The 20715-nt window shown below is 39.9% G+C and overlaps 1 protein-coding gene across 3 annotated transcripts in view; it reads left to right on the top strand.

Moving 5' to 3' along the window:
- Positions 1–3916: 3916 nt before the first annotated feature.
- zyx (zyxin) overlaps positions 3917–20715 on the top strand; it is a 39784-nt gene continuing 22985 nt past the window's right edge. The window contains exons 1-2 of one of the 3 annotated variants that reach the window (XM_039763721.1): positions 3917–4125; positions 6921–7264. In XM_039763721.1, the coding sequence (XP_039619655.1) occupies positions 6940–7264 (325 nt within the window). In that variant the 5' untranslated portion in view covers positions 3917–4125; positions 6921–6939. Of the gene's footprint in view, positions 4126–5127; positions 5231–5374; positions 5399–6920; positions 7265–20715 lie in introns of those variants that run through there. The other 2 variants (XM_039763722.1, XM_039763723.1) reach the window with 2 other exon arrangements.

Raw genomic sequence — 20715 nt, 5'->3', positions numbered from 1 at the left:
ATTCTTCCACTCAAAGAATAGAAAGTATTTTTGTAAAATAACTTTGAATAAGCACTTATTAATAATGTATACAGTCTTGAGACATCAGTATGCATGAGAATCCCGATATATAAGCTGATCTGGTATTTTCTTAATTAGATACAGTAACTACGCACAACTTGATTTAACAAATAGTGTCAGAGAAAACAGAATACTATGATTGTTTAAAAAAATACCTTAAATTCAAAAATATCAAACCTATTTCTTAAATTATGCATTCTCCCTTTTGGACAACATGGGATTATTACAAAACTTTTCTGAATTTGTTTCAATTGTCAAACTAGTTTTTACATCTGCTCTTTGGGTTTGCTAATAATTTGTATTTGGCTTTTATATTTAATATTGCTGAATTTTTAGTAACATAAAATGTGATTCAAATCTAATTGATTTACTGTGATAGTATTAACAGTATACAGTATCAAATGTTGAATTTACAGTTCCAAATGATTTTAATGATTTAACGATTTAAAAACCAAAGACTACCTTCTTGACAGCGTAAGATTATCATACCTTTGTCAGCCTATCATGTTGCATGTTCTCCTCGTGTCTGCGTGGATTTCCTCCCGGCGCTCCGGTTTCCTCCCACAGTCCAAAGACATGCTGGTTAGTTGCATTGACGATTCTAAATTGTCCCTAGTGTGTGCTTGGTGTGTGTATGTGTGTGCCCTGTGGTTGGCTGACACCCTGCCCAGGGTTTGTTTCCTGCCTTACGCCCTGTGTTGGCTGGGATTGGCTCCAGCCTCCAGCGGACCCCCATGACCCTGTAATTAGGATATAACGGGTTGGATAATGGATGGATGGAATATGGCTTTTAATGGTAAATGGATTTATTTGGAAATTAGGGAGTAACATAAGTTTATTAAAGCATTTTATATTATAGTGTAGTAGATATAAAAATTCTGAAGTATTTACACCTTCTTTTAAAATTATATAATGAGCTAGTAAAGCAGGGTGCTGAAGTGCACTGCAGGGGCTTGCCTCTCATCTGGGAGTTGGTATGGACCACTGCTCAGATAGGATGCCATTGTCCAGGTGGAATGCTGAAGAACCATCTAAGAACTGGCCTGGACCACTGCCCAGATGGGCTGCCAAGTAGCCACCAGGGAGTTGGATGAAAGTTGGGTTTGATGAGGTCATAGGTCAGAACAGTAAAGACTGCTGAAGGATGTCACCATGACTGTAATCAATTCTTTCTTTCTTCTCTCAGAAGCAGCGGGAGTCTTCAACTGTTGCCCGATCACAGATTCGAGCCTCTAGGCCTTCAAGAAGACAGCACTATATATCTCAGATGCTTTGAGCAACCTGGAAGTTCTTCCTTGCTGGATGACCATTTCTCCAGGGGTCTTTTGAGGGTCTGTCTTTAAAAGGACCTCTGACCTCCCAACTGGGTGAGTTTGGTGTCAAGTTTTTTATGAGAAGCAAGGGCTCAGCTGGAGTGGAAGAGGACAAGAGTAAGGATAAAGGCAAAGCAAGAAGTAAGAAGTGAGGAAGGATTACAAGGGTTCAAGAAGCATGACTTTATTAAGTCAGAGTGAGGCTAGTTATTGCTATTATGTGCATTTTTAATTTCTTGCTCACCAGTTTCTACAATTTCACATTATACTGAATGTTTGGAGATGCTTGAGAGTGCCTCCTGCTGTTTACACATATTTATTTTGTATTATGTCAATTCTAGTAGCTAATGTCCTTGCTTTTGATATACTGAGCTCAAAGAGATGGGGCTCACCGATGCTGCAGCTGTGGAACTGCCCCCAGCTAAATTTAGGGGATGAACAAAACAAAAGACAGCCACTGTGGCATAAGAGAATTTACTGTTTTTTTCTTGTTGATCTTTGCTCTTAGAACTTTGACTTTGTTTAAGAAACACATTTCTGCATTACATACTGGCTTTTTTTGCTTAAGGTTTGCCTTTTAGGCACACCATTTTCACCAAGAGATCATAACAGAAATCATCCTTGACAGTGAGCCAAACATTCAGTTACTTTTAAAAAGGCAAATAAATTATGTAGAAAGTACTTCAGAATTTTTGCATCAGAGATTATTCATGGTTAAGCATGTCTTTCATAGTTTGAAAGCAGCTGGCCTAGACAGGGTTTGGCCTTGTATATCCATACTTTCACAGATCATCTAATCCCAGTATTCACACGCATTTTCCCCTTCTGCTATAAAATCATATTTTAAAACAATTTGCCAAACTGCTGTTCTTCAAGAAAACCAAAAGAACGTGTTGGCTAGGCTACTACACATTGGGACTTACATATGTAGTTGTGGATTGTTCAGAGAGGCTACTAATGGGTCACACAGAGAGCACTATTCTTGGCACCGAACTCACAGGTAATTGGATGATGCCACCTTTATACTTCTGAATATTTCCCTGGAGCAGCTTCATACAGAATAAAATTACAGCCTGGCTTTTATCAAAGTGTTCCATCAAAGCTGGACTTGAAATCTAAACATCTGGGCTTGTGTCATCCTATTTGAAAGATGGATACTAATATCATAACAGTGAGACATGAAATTGTAAAGACTAACTAATAAGAAAACCTAATCTTCAAAAGTTTTACTTGCCCATGTTCCTCAAGACTTCAACTGTTGCCTCTGACTGTACTTGATGTACAGCCAACTGCTGTGACAATTACATCATCACATTTACTGATGATATCACAGGGATTGGTCTGATCACTATCAATTATAAAACTGCACATGGTAATATAGTGACACAATTTAGTAAAGTGGTGTCAAGAAAACAACCTTGCCCAGAAAAAGAAAACAAATCAATCCACAACCCAGTCAGAATCAAGAGAGCAACAGTGGAAACTCTTTACTGCCAGACTCCCCAAATAACAAATATCTGATGACATATAACACCAGTTCATGCTGAAAAACACACAAGTGCAAAAGTGCCCGAATTTTTATTGCTGTATAATATAAATGCTCCTGTCTCAAGTGAAGCATATAGAAATCATAGGGCATCCAGAAACTGACCATCTAATAAAGTACATTATTATTGTTATTATTACATCAAGGGTTATTTTCTGTTTTGTATACATATAATGCTGTTGGAAAAGTTGTCACAGTGTCCAATTCCTGTGGGATTTTCTGGCCAGCCAAGAGATAAACAGTAATCCATCCAACGTGATCTCTGTTTGTTTCTGTGATTCTCCCAGTGGACCCTGCCCAGTACACTTACCAGGGGAGGCACCCAAGAGACATTCTTAGTAACAACTGTGCCTGTACTCTTACATCATCAAGAAATGCTAACATCATTAACTTTGTATGTGCTCTGCCAGTCCTTGTTCAAAAAGTTTGTACTTTTTTTTCCACCAGTGTCATTATATCCAATGTACAGTCGCAGGGAACCTATGTTCCAACACTGGATGGGGTTCTACTCAATTGCAGGGCACATTCACACACAAAGTCGCATTCATTAACTGTGTGGCGCCAATTAACAAAAAAACGCAAGTCTTTAGAAAGTACTTGCATCAAGATGGACAACGTGGAATTGGTAAGGTTCGGGATTATGAAGTTGTTAATTAGCAGTGCTAAACTCTGTCTCACTGTATATACTTTTTTTTAGCATTTCCCAAAAAAACATTCATTTATTAAGTAGACTATTACAAAGAACGGCAGAGTAATTGGTGAAGCCGCTTTATAATTTCATAGTAATAGTATTTGTCTATTTTAGGGCAAAATCTTATGTTTAAAAAAAGTTCAAAGACAAGGACTGAACTTGAACAAAAAAAGGTCTGCTTTTCCTAGTAAATGCGGCATCTGGCAAAGTAACAGGACGAGACGATACATGTTTAATGCGTGTGGCGTCACTCACTATTACCTTACAAAATAGGGGGAAGAGCAGAGAAAGGAGGGGGCGTCCTCTAGAAAGACTCACGTCATTGTGTTACTAATACAGGACAGAGCAAGCAAAAGCAAAAGATCGGGCAGGGAAGAACTTTTTTTAAGACCAACGACAAAAGTGTTTTACTAACCGCAGAAGAGGAGTTTAAAGCTGAGAAGGAAGGGAAATCAAGGAAAACGTAAAGACAGCAAAGCAGAAACGACCAAAACATCGTTAACTACGTGTGAAAGGTATGTGTTAAACGAATTCGGCTTCTTTTGGAATTTACCTGCACTCCTCGTACGATATTTTCCTTAAAATAAGGCAACCATTCTTTTTAAAACGTTCACGTTCAGCTTGATCGCCTTTAAAACTTGCATACAGCAAACTCGTCAATCACACCCTTATACTCTGCTCTGTAAATCGCTGTAAAGGTACACAATTTTTACTTGCCTTGTTATACTGCTAGTAGAGATTCCGAAAAAAGTACCCTGTTCTTTCTCAGATTGGCAAAAGTTGTAAAAGTTAACAAACAGAACGGGTTGATCGTAAAGCAACAAACGGGATTACATACTGTATCTTGAGTTGTGTGTTTCATCAGTCATTTGCTGTGTATTTACATGACGAGTCAGAAGGATACCCCTCTGGTTATTCACTGTCAAAAATGAACACAATTCATTCCTCGAAACTGCTGGCATCGAGGTAATATCTCATTCCAGCGTCTCTCGCCCCATAATACCTTATAAGGACACAGGACTGCGAGTTCACTTCGGTTGAAGGTGTCCTCAACTACGAATGGTGATGAGGATGATCATGATGATAAATAGTAGTGTTGTATCAAAGGAACTCGCGCTAACGGCACATTGCAAGTAGCTCAAAGGTTACAGACTGAGATCCGAGAGAATGTCATCCATCCATCAATTTACTGTTTTAACAAATAATCTCGGAGACGAGTCTATTCCACCAGTATCGGCCGCATACATTCGTAATTCCTAAAATATACAACACAGGAGGAAGGAAATGGGGCGCAATAACTTAATTTTTTTTTTTTTCTGTGGTGGTTACAAGAAAACCGCTGAAATCGGTTACAAGCAAAAAACACGCATCTCATCGAGTAAATGTTCGATTATCCAAGAAAAAAATTGCTGGGTGGTGCTGAGCATGAGAGACCCAAGACTCCGTTGGCTGCGCTTCGCGGAAGGGGCGGGATTTGGGTAAGCGGGTGGACTGGAGCAGCCGCAACGTGGAAATCTAGCCGGAAGTTTTCGTTGAGGCTGTGGTTTGAGTGTTAGGTTTGAAGGGTGTGAGTATTCCGAGGTAAACGAGCGAGCAGGCGGATAAGGTGAAAACGTTTAGGTGAGTTTGCTGAATGGGCAGCAAACAAACTGAGGAGGGGAACTTTGTGAAGTGGAAATTGCAGATTGTATTTTTTGTATATTTTCTTGAATTACATGCAGGTACCGGTTTGGTTTTTGCTCAATTTACTATTACAGTATTTTAAGTCAAGAGAGTGCCAGATACGAGGTAAGTTCAGGTTCTTGCATTAGGCAGCAGTGTGCACAAGTGCTCGTTTGCAGGGCTTTTTAGTCACTAAGTAGACAACTTAAGGTTATTAATAAATTCTGTGTGAATAGCCAAAGATTTGACTACAGAGATCCAAGTTATCCTAATCCCTGAACATTTGAATAGTATTTGCTTAAATGACAGAAATAAATGGACCGACGTTTATTACTGCGACTCCCTGCTGTTAGCGTCAATATATTTTTAAGTACTCATAGTCGATATGGTCATTATTAATAACGAATGTTCAACTTTTTTGCGCACCGTTAGGTTAAACACTGGGCAATATGACTGCATTCATTTGCGAAGCAGTTTTTATGGTGATGGTCTATGGTGATGGATTGCATATCTCGAGGTCAGTGTCCAGTGCCTTGTCTGCATTCTTCAAAAGGAACCGTGTGATAAACTGGTCTGCAGTCGCATGCCGTGACTTGTTCAGTCTAGCATCCGCAGTCATGAATCACACTAGCTGGCCACTGTCGAACAAGTAACAGGAATTTCGGCCCATTCGTGACACATTTAAGCCGGGTTTGCTAAGAACAACCTGTTATGTCTAATTGGAGTACTTTTCTCCTCCTATCTATCTAGGTATTTTATCTCCACTCTTTCTTCAGGGTCATGCAGCTTTCAGCCGAAAACAAGTCTCGTTTGGCATTTGCTCTGATTCTTTCTGATAACTTTATTTACCTTGAATAAATTCTTTTCATACTCTTCCTATCTCCTGATGTTTAATACTTAAACGGTAATGAAATAGCATTAGCCTTTACTAATTCTAGCGAAGTGCCTGGCTGCTTTAAGAGTCGTTTTTGTGTTGAAATTGCTGAAGTATTTTTTCCTCATCAAATCTTTGATTTTTTGCTTAATTATTTTGGTGGTAAAATAATACCTGTGTGTTTTATGTTACAAACCTTAAGTGTTAATGGAGCTTCTGTATGTATTGTATTCACTTGTTTTTTCTGCTTTATTTATTTTCTGTAATCAGATACAGTATAAACTTTTCTGTGTATAATGTCACCACTTCCATGGTGAACAGTCTCACAGATTGCTCTGTACATAAGAGAGCACAACTGTTTATAGAGATAAGTATTCATACAATTGGAACCCAGATTGCAGTTGCACAAGGCTCGTATTTGTTAGTTCAGGTGGAACATTGTAATGGTAATCTTCAGGTTTTTTTATGCTATTAATATTTTGTCACTGCAGTAGTTCAAACCACAAACATTATTAGAATAAACACCTTTTAAAAATTATCAAACAATTCAACTTGCGTGTGCCAGTTAGAGGAAGTGCACTGCATAGCTTTGGAAAAAATCCCTGTGTTGTTCCAGGACAATAGAAGCAGATGGATGGATGTTTTCAATTACTTTCTCCTGCACCATTTCTGCCATGCATAATATCAATTTGTAAATGCATAACCTTTTACATTTATTGTTAATGGAATTGTTACAGGTTTCTAATTAATGCTATGTCTCATTTATTTTCTCAGACAATTTTGAAAAGTTACAATGTCTGGCTCAAGCACTAATGGTGAACCTAATTCAGCAACTCGAATGACTTCTACTGTGACCATCAATATCTCCACTCCTAGCTTTTATCATCCCACCAAAAAATTTGCTCCTGTTGCAGCACCAAAACCCAAGGGACCCACTGTATCCAACAGCCATGTGCCTGTGCCACCTATTGAGCAGCCACAATCTGGACAAGTCTCAAGTGCTGGCAGCTCAGCTACACCAGCAGTTTTCATGCATCAGAGTAGCTCGAAAGCTGTGATTGGACGAGTGGGGGATGTACCTTTACCACCACCACCACCACCACCACCTGTTGTTGACGGTAAGATATTGTACTACAACATCTATCTATCCATCCATTTTCTAACCCGCTGAATCCGAACACAGGGTCACGGGGGTCTGCTGGAGCCAATCCCAGCCAACACAGGGCACAAGGCAGGAACCAATCCTGGGCAGGGTGCCAACCCACCGCAGCACACACACAAACACACCCACACAAAAAGCACACATTAGGGCCAATTTAGAATCGCCAATTCGGCCAAACCACCTAACCTGCATGTCTTTGGATTGTGGGAGGAAACCGGAGCGCCCGGAGGAAACCCATGCAAACATGCAAACTCCACGCAGGGAGGACCCTGGAAGCGAACCCGGGTCTCTTAACTGCGAGGCTGCAGCGCTACCACTGCACCACCGTGCCGCCCTGCCCCATCTAGCTTCTGTTTTTAATTGGACTTCTATCTTAATTGATCGTTTATTTTCCAGTTTTTTTTTTTTCTGATATCAATCCAGAAGTTATAGATTTCTTGAGTTTTTATTTGGAATGTGATAAATTAAAATGACAATGCTCATCTTTCTAAATCTGTTACAAATGCATTTCTAACAGAAAATCAAACAATCGGATCAGTTAGAAGTAAAGTTTTTAAAAGGAAAAGTGAAAGTGGTTGGAATAAAAACCTGCAGCCGCAGTGCACCCAAATTACCATTTTTTAGAAGCATTGTTCTATATCACAAAAATAGATTTTCTATCAATAAAGATTTTGCTTTGCATATACAATTAAAGAAGCCCATCATGAAAGTGCTTTTTGCAGTTATTTTTCTCTTTTTATCAAATGATGTTTTTATATTATTTTGAAGCAAAAACACCATACCTCTGCTTCATGCTCCCTTTTATTAAGCTTAAAAGTATACATTGCTTTTTTGTCCAACTTCTTTTAACAGAAGAGGATTTCTTATTAGATCAATTAACTTTTATAGCTTAGATGTGAATTAGCTGGAAATTTCTCAAAGCATAACTGTTTAAAAAAACATGGGTCTTTTGAATTCAGTACTCAAGGGCTGCAGTGGCAACACATTTTCTTCCCAGCAGATCTGATCTTTAAAAGATAATTGACAGTATCTGCTTTTAACCTACTTAGTGATACGTTTTTTTCTCAAAAAAGGAAAAAAAAACGTAAAAAGTGTTACATTTTTTGGCTTGAAAAAATGTCATTTTTATTAAATCGCATCTTTCTACTGTAAAACTTGAAAAACCACTAAAAAGTACAAAGTCAGAATAATGATACAAATAATGATGAATAATAATAATATGAACAGCACACTGCACATGTGCAAGTGACGCAAGTGTCACTTTTGGATTCACCAGAATCACTTTAGCTTTCACTGACCATTTAATTTCACTGCGTGAAGACAGATTCACTTTGTCAATGCTGATGGGAGGTGTTTCTTACGAGATGCTATTAGGAGGTTAGAATAAGACGTGTCTACACCGTTGCCCAGGTAATGCTTGGACCTGACACACAAGACATGCCTAACCATTGCCCCAGTTGCATTATGCGAGTGTTAAAGATGATTAACTAGAATATAAATCAATTGTGGAATAAAAAGTGTGGCCATTATGGAACTTGTTTCTGTCCTTAACTTTTTGGCGTTAAGGCTTGGAATTCTATGTTGTTAGTGGTCAACCATGTGTTAGACTCGGGGTGATGTTTAAGCTTTACATTCTTAAATATGAATAATGTTTGGAACAGTATACTTGCTGCCATCTATTGGATGAAATAACCTATTAATGCAAAAAATAATTATTTATATGGTTTTGCCACTCTAAAGTAACTCATGAATATTCGTGAGTGGGTTGGAGTTTTCAACCAAAACAAAATAGCATTTAAAGAAATTACTATAAAGTCAGTTTTAGAACAAGTTGAAGACTGAACCAATCGTTGAGTCAAGTAACAGTGATGACAATGTGAATTGGTCATCAGATGTTGACACTGATGGTGAAACTGATTTTATACAGCAACATATGACCGAACATCTGTGATATGCCTGGAGACTTAAGTTGCGTAATGCTGCATTGGGGTGCAAAAGGGTTGTGATTAAGTAGAATGACAAGAAAGATGTCTGCTTCCTAAACACTATTCACAATGCAACAACTGTTTGTGTCAAGGAAATGTGAAAGTTAGTAAGTAAGCCTTGCACTGTGGTAGTCTGTTTATATAATAACTTGAGGTTCTGGCACTGACATTCTTCCCTCTAGTACCCATGCAACAGAAACAATATTATAACAAAAGTACATAAAGAAACACATTTCTACTGTTTTAAGTGCAATACTGGGCTGTGTGTTGGTGACTGTTTCAAAATATATCTCACCAAGGACATGTACAAAATCTGCATCAGTACAGCAGTGGAAACTGGACACGTCTTTGATACTGTATTTATATTGACATTTTGGTATGTACATGTTTCTGTTGCACATAATAACAGAAAAAGAAATGCTATATTTTTGAAAGCGCGATTATTTTATATATATATATAATATATATATATATATATATATATATATATATATATATATATATATATATATATATATATATAATATAGTCATAAATATGAGACAGAGTCATATAAAGGTTTGGGGCAGCCACCCGTATAATCTGGTATCCTGGCTGCAAAAGTATTGTTGTAGCAAATACAGCACTGATGTGCACAAAACCAAGTCCAAAACAGAACTGAGGGACTAGGGAAAAGGTGCAGGTTTTTAAAGGGGAAGACAGGAAGTGAGATCATATGGACTCATGGTCTTCAGCCATTGGTTCAAGTCCGGACGTGACATCACAGGAACCGGGGCCAGCAAGGTCTTCTTTCATAGGCTCGGTCCCGGAAGTGACGTCAAAAGAGCCAGGTGGGATCTCCTGTGAATGGTCTACAGGAAAGGGAGGAAAAGAGTCAGTGCACTCTGCCACATCCCATTATGCTTCGGAACTGCCCTTACTCAAGCCCTTTATCTGCCTCCCATGCGCACGTGTGTGACTATATATATATATATATATATATATATATATATATATATATATATATATATATATATATTGAATCATAATCATGTATACACTAATTCCGATATTGCATTAAGGCAGTATTTTGTTGTGGGGTATGTCAGATTTGCCATACACACTTGCTTATTTCATCTGTGCACCATGTCAGATTAGTGAGAACTGCAGCCCATGTCACATTTAGTGACCAAGTGCCATTCTTCCAGCACAGTCATGGTCGAACCTTTTTTGTCCCAAATGGTGTGCTGCCTGACGGAGCCAGCACTATGTGAAGGGTTGACAACTTCAAGAATCTGCTCACAGAAGAATACCATCGACTGCTTCTGACTTTCAAAGATTATTTAAATAAGAGCTATGAGTGAAAATTACTGAAACATTTGCATAATGGGACATAAGCTTAAGCAGCAACAAAGATTTTCTAACAAAAGAAATAAAGGCCACAGTCCTAAAAAGAACATCAACAAAGCATTTATTTTTATAGCATTTTTTCATACAAACGATGTAGCACAAAGCCGTGTCAAAGAAGTAATTACATGTAAAGAGAAACACATTTAGACAATAATAATGAAATAATATACAAAAGATAAATAATGCAGTTACATAAAGATACATAATTAAGAAAAATAGGGTCCTCAAAATTCAAAATAGATTATTTTATTCAAGTTTCCAAATGACAATGGGGAACAAAACAACTTGAGTGGATGCGAATCACTGCAAGGTGATTTCTTTTCCACCCTGTAATTAATTATGAAAGCTTTTTTCAGAATTGAGGAATCAGTTGTTAATATGGTTGTTAATGCTTTTCATATGTGTACAAGTATAAAATGTAATTTATTAAGAACAGATCTTAGATACGTAATATTCTAATTTTCTTGGCTGACAGCTGCTGACTGCTACAACCATGCACAACTCATGGATTTGCCAAGCGGCAAAGGTCTAGTTATGTACCAATATGTTTGTTGTGTGCTAGCATTGAATATTCTCTGCCTTACTGAGGAGTATGCTTAGATATCTGAAATTGATTGCATCTGTTAGAGTTGTATGGATTATTAGTTTAATAAAATGACATTTTTCTTATAGGGATATAATTTCAATGCTAACCTAAGATAAGAGGAATTAAATTACAGTATATTACAGAATCAAATCACAAGTTTATATACTGCAAAACATGGAACAATTATGCTGTTATCATATGGTGGCCCAAGCATAGCAATAGTATCATCCCTAAATATTGCCCATATGTTTCACAATATTAGTGACCCATCAGCATTTTTCACTCACTCAAATTTATTGCTAATTTGTTCCTTGCCCCTGGGTGGAATAATGTTGTGCCTGTACCCGGGACTTTTTACAGTAAGAGGAGTTCATGTAGCATGACTTAATTGGAGGTAAATGCCTCTTTATCCTTCTTTCCCATTCCTCATGTTACTTTTATAATTTTTAACTTTTATATGATAATTGTTTATATTTTGGAATAAATGTGAAATTTTCACAATATCAGTCATAATGGCAATATAACAGGTTATGTTTGCACATTTTGAATTGTTATAATTCTATTACCATGTTGCAAAAGTATGTATCTTAAATGTAAGTATGGTGAATAATTTAACAATATTTTTTTTTTTTTAAAATGCAAAATAAATTGCACATATGATTTTTTAATTCTTCAGTCTTTGTTTAATGTCTCTCTAGCAAGGCATCAAGGGCACAAAGAAAAAGTACCAGGAGATAAAAGTGTAGTAAAGAATAAACAGAAAAGGGGGTCCAAAACCAGGAAGAGTTTTATCAAAGATTCTAACTCGCAATGCTAAGCTAACTTATAGTGAAAACTCTTAGCAAAAGTCAAGCTTTAAGTCAGAAACAAAATTGTACATCAAACCTACAGTAAAAAGCAAAGTAAAAAAATCATAGCCAGAGTCAAATATGATTCTTTATTTTTTTTTTCTTTAAAATAAATAATAATTCATGTTTTATCAACAAATTTGCTCAACTATCAAGTGCATAACCACTGCCTTTTTACCATTGTATTGATAACATCATGTGTAGAGTGCAATTCTGGTAATTTTGCAGCAGCAACCGGAATAGCTCCCCCAAAGCAGTGACACCCACAAAAAAATGAAAATAGAGTCATGAAATAAACAGCATAAGATGTGAAATAAAAGTGAAAAAAGAGTGAGAGAATGAAATTGTCCATGTTAACAATCCTCGGAATGTGTGCTATCAGCGTTCATAGTTGAAAGTTTCAGTTTGAAATTTAAAAAAAAATACACAAAACCATAACAAGCAAAGGGCAATATTTTGATTTTGAACAAGTTGATGAAATTTAACCTGTTTTATTAGGGTGTAATGTTAAACCATTTTCTTTAGCAGTTGAACACATTTTAGTCTACTCACAAATAATGTCTAGATTTAAAGGAAATCAAGTTCAGCTACAATTACAATACTCAAAGGAATCTGTTAAGATATAATTTTCAAGCACATTGATTTTCTTAGATTTCTGAAGGAGTCCCTGATAGAAGATGACATTTCCCTCATTTCAAAACATTTGCTGTTTTGCGTTTTAGCTATAGGATAGGTGCACAGATAAATAAAATCCACCCATCCATTTTCTGTATTTCCATCCATCAGTCCATCCATCCATCCATCCTCTTCTGCTTATCCGAGGTCGGGTCGCGGGGGCAGCAGCTTGAGCAGAGAGGCCTAGACTTCACTCTCCCCGGCCACTTCTTCTAGCTCTTCGGGAGAATCCCAAGGCGTTCCCAGGCAAGCCGGGAGACATAGTCCCTCCAGCGTGTCCTAGGTCTTCCCCGGAGTTTTCTCCCGGTTGGACGTGCCCGGAACACCTCACCAGGGAGGTGCTCAGGAGGCATCCTGATCAGATGCCCGAGCCACCTCATCTGACTCCTCTCGATGCGGAGGAGCAGCGGCTCTACTCTGAGCCCCTCGTGGATGACCGAGCTTCTCACCCTGTCTTTAAGGGAAAGCCCAGACACCCTGCGGAGGAAACTCATTTCAGCTGCTTGTATTCGCGATCTCGTTCTTTCGGTCACTACCCATAGCTCATGACCATAGATGAGGGTAGGAACTTAGATCGACTGGTAAATTGAGAGCTTTGCCTTACAGCTCAGCTCCTTTTTCACCATGACAGACCGATGCAGAGCCCGCATCACTGCAGATGCCGCACCGATCCGCCTGTTGACCTCACGCTCCATTCTTCCCTCACTCGTGAACAAGACCCCCGAGATACTTGAACTCATCCACTTGGGGCAGGATCCCTTCCCCAACCCTGAGAGGGCACTCCACCCTTTTCCGGCTAAGGACCATGGTGTCGGATTTGGAGGTGCTGATTCTCATCCCAGCTGCTTCACACTCAGCTGTGAACCAATTCAGAGAGAGCTGAAGATCATGGCCTGACGAAGCAAACAGGACAACATCATTTGCAAAAAACAGTGACCCAATCCTGAGTCCACCAAACCGGACCCCCTCAACACCCTGGCTGCGCCTAGAAATTCTGCCCATAAAAGTTATGAACAGAATCGGTGACAAAGGGCAGCCCTGGCAGAGTCCAACTGTCACTGGAAACGGGCACGACTCACTTCCGGCAATGCGGACCAAGCTCTGACACTGGTTGTACAGGGACCGAACAGCTCTTATCAGGGGGTCCTGTACTCCATACTCCCGGAGCACCCCCCACAGGATTCCCCGAGGGACACGGTCGAATACCTTTTCCAAGTCCACAAAACACATGTAGTCTGGTTGGGCAAACTCCCATGCACCCTCCAGGACCCTGTCAAGGGTGTACAGCTGGTCCACTGTTCCGTGACCAGGACGAAAACCACGCTGTTCCTCCTGAATCTGAGGTTCGACTATCCAACGGACCCTCCTCTCCAGAACCTCCAAATAGACTTTTTCAGGGAGGCTGAGGAGTGTGATCCCTCTGTAGTTGGAACACACCCTCCGTCCCCCTTTTTAAAGAGGGGACCACCACTCCGGTCTGCCAATCCAGAGGCACTGTCCCTGATGTCCATGCGATGTTGCAGAGACATGTCAACCAAGACAGTCCTACAACATCCAGATCTTTGAGGAACTCCTGGTGTATCTCATCCTTCCCCGGGGCCCTGCCACCAAGGAGTTTTTTGACCACCTTGGTGACCTCAGCTCCAGAGGTGAGGGAGCCCACATCCAAGTCCCCAGGCTCTGCTTCCTCATTGGAAGCCATGTTAGTGGGATTAAGTAGGTCTTCGAAGTACTCCCCCCACAACGTCCCGAGTCGAGGTCAGCAGCGCACTATCCCCACTATATACAGTGTTGACACTGCACTGCTTCCCCCTCCTGAAATGCCAGACAGGAGTGGACCAGAATCTCCTCGAAGCCGTCCGAAAGTCGTTCTCCATGGCCTCCCCAAACTCCTCCCATGCCCAAGTTTTTGCCTCAGCAACCACCGAAGCCACATTCCGCTTGGCCTGTTGGTACCTATTAGCTGCCTCCAGGACTCCTTCTTCAGCTTGACGGCATCCCTCACCGCCGAAATTTTCTGTATCTCTTATCTCTAATTAGGTTTGCTGGGAACTGGAACCTATTTTGTGAGAATAGGGCAGTAGGCAGAAACTAACCTTGGAAGTATCCTACTCTGCTGTAGGTCACACATACATACATACATACATACGTAAACTAACACTGGGTCAGTTTTAGATTTTTCAGTTAACCCAACAGTACCGTGTATTTGAAGTATGAGAAAAAAATTGTTTTGCAAACAAAAGGAATGACAAGCCAGAAACTGAATTGACATCCAGTTGCTGTGAGATCACAAAATGCTACATGCTGTGCAATATTGCTGCATATGTTAAGTAAAATAATTGAAAATGTCAAGTAAATTACTGAATTGAGTTGGATTTTCTGACTGATTGATGTAGTATAACTGCCTACTACTTTGCTACTTGTGATTAGTCCAGTTCCATGGATGCTTGGGCACATAGATTATTCCCACCTCCTGTATGTTGGCAGTATTTTCATTTATAATAATTGTAGTGTGTTTGCTACCCATTGGTCAGAACATAATAGCCCCCTCTCTGAATGGACAGGAGTGCTTCTGAAGATATGTATGCTTTGTTTCAATATAAAAAGCAAGGTTCTTCATCAAATGTGATCTTTGTTGTAATGGCATTTATCTGTGAGTTATAATGTGTATGAATTTTTTGGCTACCTGGAAATTACATTATTGAACAATTCTGATTTTCATTTCATTCTTTTTGTACTGTGAATAAAGACACTAATTTCCTGATTATTACCCAGATAAATTGCTCATATCATTGGTGTTGCCCAATTTACAAAATGTTTATCAGTAGCCAGCACATTGTAGCACAATAGTATTTCCCTAAACTCCTTTTCTCATCCTATAATCAGCATTTGTGCTGATTGTGTCCAGAGGCAGGAGGAGAGGAGGAAAGTAAAGAGAGTGGAACTGAGGGTAGGAACTTTGAATGTTGACAGTATGACTGGTAAGGGGAAAGATATGGAGAGAAGGAAGGTTGATGTATTGTGCTTGCAAGAGACTAAATGGAAGGGGGAGTAAGGCCAGGTGGATTGGAGGTGGATTCAAATTGTTCTATCATGGTGGGGATGGGAGGAGAAATAGGGTAGGAGTTATTCTGAAGGAACAGTATGTGAAGAGTGTTTTGGAGATGAAAGAGTGTAAGGTACAGTAATGATTATGAAGCTGGAAACTGGAGGTGTGATGATGAATGTTGTTAGTGCATATGCACCGCAAGTTGGGTGTGCAATGGGTGAGAAAGAATATTTATAGAGTGAGTTGGATAAGGTGATGAACAGTGTACCCAAGGGACAGAAAGTGGTGATTGGAGCAGATTTCATTGGCCATGTTGGTGAAGGAAACAGAGGAGACGAGGGGGTAATGGGTCGGTATGGTGTCAAGGAGAGGAATGAAGAAGGTCAGAAGATAGTGGATTTTGCCAAAAGGGTGGACATGGCTGTGGTGAATATGTATTTTAAGAAGAGGGAGGAAGATGCACACAGGTAGATTACACCCTATGCAGAAGAGTTGATCTGAAGGAGATTGAAGACTGCAAAGTGGTGGCAGGGGAAAGTGTAGTTAAGCAGGATGGGATGGTGGTCTGTAGGATGATGTTGGAGATCAAGAAGAGGAAGGGAGTGAGGGCAGAGCCAAGGATCAAATGGTGGAATTTGAAAAAGGAAGACTGTAGTACTAGGGTGTTGTACCGTGTTAGCCATTATGAATGTAGAGAAAAGCCAATAAAATGTGTCGTTTTGCTTGGCTTTTCTCTACAAAAAGGAAGACCGCAAGGTTGAGTTCAGGGAGGAGGTGAGACAGGCACTGGGTGGCAGTGAAGAGTTACCAGACAGGTGGGAAACTACAGCAGATTTAATAAGGGTGATAGCAAGAAGGGTGCTTGGCGTGACATCTGGAAAGAGGAAGGAGGAAAAGGAAACCTGGCGGTGGAATGAGGAAATACAGGAGTGAATACAGAGGAAGAGTATGGCAAAGAAGAAGTGGGATAGTCGGAGAGATGCAGAAAGTAGACAAAAGTACAAGGAGATACATGCGCAAGGTGAAGAGAGAAGTGGCAAAGGCTAAAGAAAAGGCGTATGATGAGTTGTATGAGAGGTTGGAATCAAAGGAGGGAGAAAAGGACCTGTACCGATTGGCTAGACAGAGGGACTGAGCTGGGAAAGATTTGCAACAGGTTAGGGTGAAAAAGGATAAAGATGGAAACATACTCATAGGTGAGGAGTACTTTGAGAGGATGATGAATGAAGAGAACAAGAGAGAGAAGAGGTTGGATCATGTGGAGATAGTGAATCAGGAAGTGCAACAGATTAGCAAGGAGGAAGTAAGGACAGTTATGAAGAGGATGAAAAATGGAAAGGCTATTGGCCCAGTTGACATACCTATGGAAGCATGGAGGTGACTAGGAGAGATGGCAGTGGAGCTTTTAACCAGATTGTTTAATGGAATCTTAGAAAGTGAGAGGATGCCAGAGAAGTGGAGAAGAAGTGTACTGGTGCCGATATTTAAGAATAAGGGGGATGTGCAGGACTGCAGTAACTACAGTAGGGCTGCAACTAATGATTATTTTAGTAGTCGACTAATCGTTCAGTTTGTTTTCCGATTAGTCACGATTATTTCATGCCTGACTATTTTGATGCCTGCGACCTGTGGTTGGTTGCACATCCTATTCTGGGCTTCAGTGCATGTCTTACCTCATCTGCTCACATCTGTCCACCTGTGAATGTCACCCTGATGTCTCTGCATTAACATAATTAAAATTAATAATGATCACATTAAAATAACAACCAGTGAAACATATGAATTTGAAAATAACCTATATTAGTCTGACCATCACAATAAAAAAGAAATACATTAAACAATACAAATTAAAGTGCACATAGTCTTTTTAAAAAAAAAAGTGCATTTAACTTTATCAAAAATAGCCACTGGTGTGTCTTAAAGTCCAAAAGTTTTAAAGCTTCAATACAAATAAAATAAAACAATAATGTACAGTTTATAAAAGATTCAGTTCATACATTCCTGATTGCAGTGCAGGAACGTGAGCATTTTGACATGCTCTGGTGTGAGGCTGTCTCTCTTCTTTGAGGCAATGTTCCCAGCTGCTGAGAAGAGACACTCAGAGGTAGCAGGAATACACATAAATGATTTTGAAGACGGAGAAAGATGTTTTAATCATCACACTCTGAAGGAAAAGTGTTGTAGTTTATCACATCATTTACTATATTATGCCAAAACTAAATAATAACGGACTAAAATATGTAACAAGCTAATTACTGATATACTCCAAAACACAGGTTACCTAACGTTAGTTATAGATGGTTTACTATTCATATGAACTCAAATATCATACGAAAAAAGAAGAAAAAAAAACTAGGACAGCTCAGCTACTCCTATTCACTTTTTTACTATAGCTCCAATAACATTAGCAAACATAACCAAAGTTATATTCACTTAACCCTTAAACCGCCACAACTGGCTAGAGTCGGTTTCCAATGCAATTTGGAAGCATGCCGAAGCCGAGTATATGCGGTGACATAAATTCGGCGACGTACATTCATTGAATGCTGCAACCGGCTGTAGTCGTGTCTAAGTGCAATTTGTCAGCACGGAGGGAGTGAGTATATTTGGCGACATACATTCATTGAACCCCGCAACTGGCTATATTTGCTTCACAGAGCAATTTGGCAGCATGCTGGAGCTGATCAGTCAGTGCCGTACATTCATTGAGCAGCCAACTCATGAGCACTGCCGGCCCCGGCAGAACTGCAGCCTCACTGTCTCTGGGATTCAGCTGCTGCATTAGACGAGCCTGCAATCATCAGCGTTTACCTCTGTGTGTTTGCTTGCAGCCAGTTCAAGTGCAGTTGGCTTGATGATTTGCTGAATTTAATCATTTGGCTTCAGTTACACCTTAAACATATAACAATAGATTGTTGCAGTAGTTTTTGTTTTTTTTTTATAGTTTTTACAGTTCATTTGCAGTGCGTAAAATGATCAGTGTTGCAGTAATTGTAATGCTCTTTACATGAGAAAAAAAATGTGTTCCGTTAAAATTTCACATTTTCTTTGTGAATTGTGACATTTACTTAAAAACTACAGCTAAAAAGTATTTGGCATCCAGGGGTGTATTAACCCACAAGTATGAGTTGGTTTAAGGGTTAACGATCATTGTCGAAACCTTGATATACACATTATAGTACAAACATCGTTAACACGTGACACTGACTTTACTCGCTAAAATTTACCTCTCAAGAGACGGCGGCATCAAAGCTCTAGGATGCTTGCTTTTTAGATGCTGATGCATCGGGGTGGTGCTGCCGTGAAAAGAAAGCTCCACTTTGCATAATCTGCATTCAACTTTTTTTTCTTTTTTGGTGAAGTGCTCCCACACTTTAGAAAGTTTCTTTCTCAATTTTTTTCAATCTCCTTCCCCCTCTTCTATCCGACTCGCTATTGCAACCGTTTATTTGCCTCTACATTCTTCTGCTCGGACGTTCTTCTTCATTGGTAGGACTGTGTGCAGTCTTGACACACAATAACAAACGATACTGCCCCCAGACGTTCATGTAGTGCATTGCAGTTACAAAAACCAATGTGGTTCTTTGTGACTGGAGCCTCTATTGAAGGTTCCGTTTATGATGCGTCAACGATTTTTTGTAGTCGACGTCGTTGATTACGTCAACTAATCGTTGCAGCCCTAAACTACAGGGGAATAAATTTGATGAGCCATAGCATGAAGTTATGGGAAAGAGAAGTGGAAGCTAGGTTAAGAAGTGAGGTGATGATTAGTGAGCAGCAGTATGGTTTCATGCCAAGAAAGAGCACCACAGGTGCAATATTTGCTCTGAGGATGTTAATGGTGAAGTTTAGAGAAGGCCAAAAGGAGTTGCATTGCGTCTTTGTGGACCTGGAGAAAGCATATGACAGGGTGCCTCGATAGGATCTGTGGTTTTGTATGAGGAAGTCGGGAGTGGCAGAGAAGTACGTAAGAGTTGTACAGGATATGTACGAGTGATGAGGTCTGCGGTAGGAGTGACGGATGCATTCAAGTTGGAGGTGGGATTACAACAAGGATTGGCTCTGAGCCCTTTCTTATTTGCAATAGTGATGGACAGGTTGACAGATGAGATTAGACAGGAGTCCCTGTGGACTATGATGTTTACTGATAACATTGTGTTTTGTAGCGATAGTAAGGAGCAGGTTGAGGAGACCCTGGAGAGGTGGAGATATGCTCTAGAGAGGAGAGGAATGAAGGTCAGTAGGAACAAGACAGAATACATGTGTGTAAATGAGATGGAGGTCAGTGGAATGGTGAGGATGCATGAGGAGTTTAAATACTTGGGATCAACAGTACAGAGTAATGGGGATTGTAGAAGAGAGGTGAAAAGTGAGTGAGAGAGTGCAGGCATGGTTGGAATGGGTGGAGAAGAGTGTCAGGAGTGATCTGTGACAGATGGGTATCAGCAAGAGTGAAAGGGAAGGTCTACAGGATGGTAGTGAGACCAGCTATGTTATATGAGTTGGTGACGGTGACACTGACCAGAAAACAGGAGACCAAGCTGGAGGTAGCAGAGTTAAAAATGCTAAGATTTGTACTGGGTGTGACAAGGATGGATAGGATTAGAAATAAGTACATTAGAGGGTCAGCTCAAGTTGGATGGTTGGGAGACAAAGTCAGAGAGGCGAGATTGTGTTGGTTTGGACATGTTCAGAAGAGAGATGCTGGGTATATTGGGAGAAGGATGCTAAGGATAGAGCTGCCAGGTAAGAGGAAAAGAGGAAGGCCTAAGTGAAGGTTTATGGATGTGGTGAGAGAGGACATGCAGGTGATGGGTGTAACAGAACAAGATGCAGGGGACAGAAAGATATGGAAGAAGATGATCTGCTGTGACA

This window comes from Polypterus senegalus, chromosome 9 (genome assembly GCF_016835505.1).
Source record: "Polypterus senegalus isolate Bchr_013 chromosome 9, ASM1683550v1, whole genome shotgun sequence".
Taxonomy (NCBI): domain Eukaryota; kingdom Metazoa; phylum Chordata; class Cladistia; order Polypteriformes; family Polypteridae; genus Polypterus; species Polypterus senegalus.
Note: the sequence above shows the minus strand (reverse complement) of the source record. Positions and strands in the feature narration are given on the sequence as shown.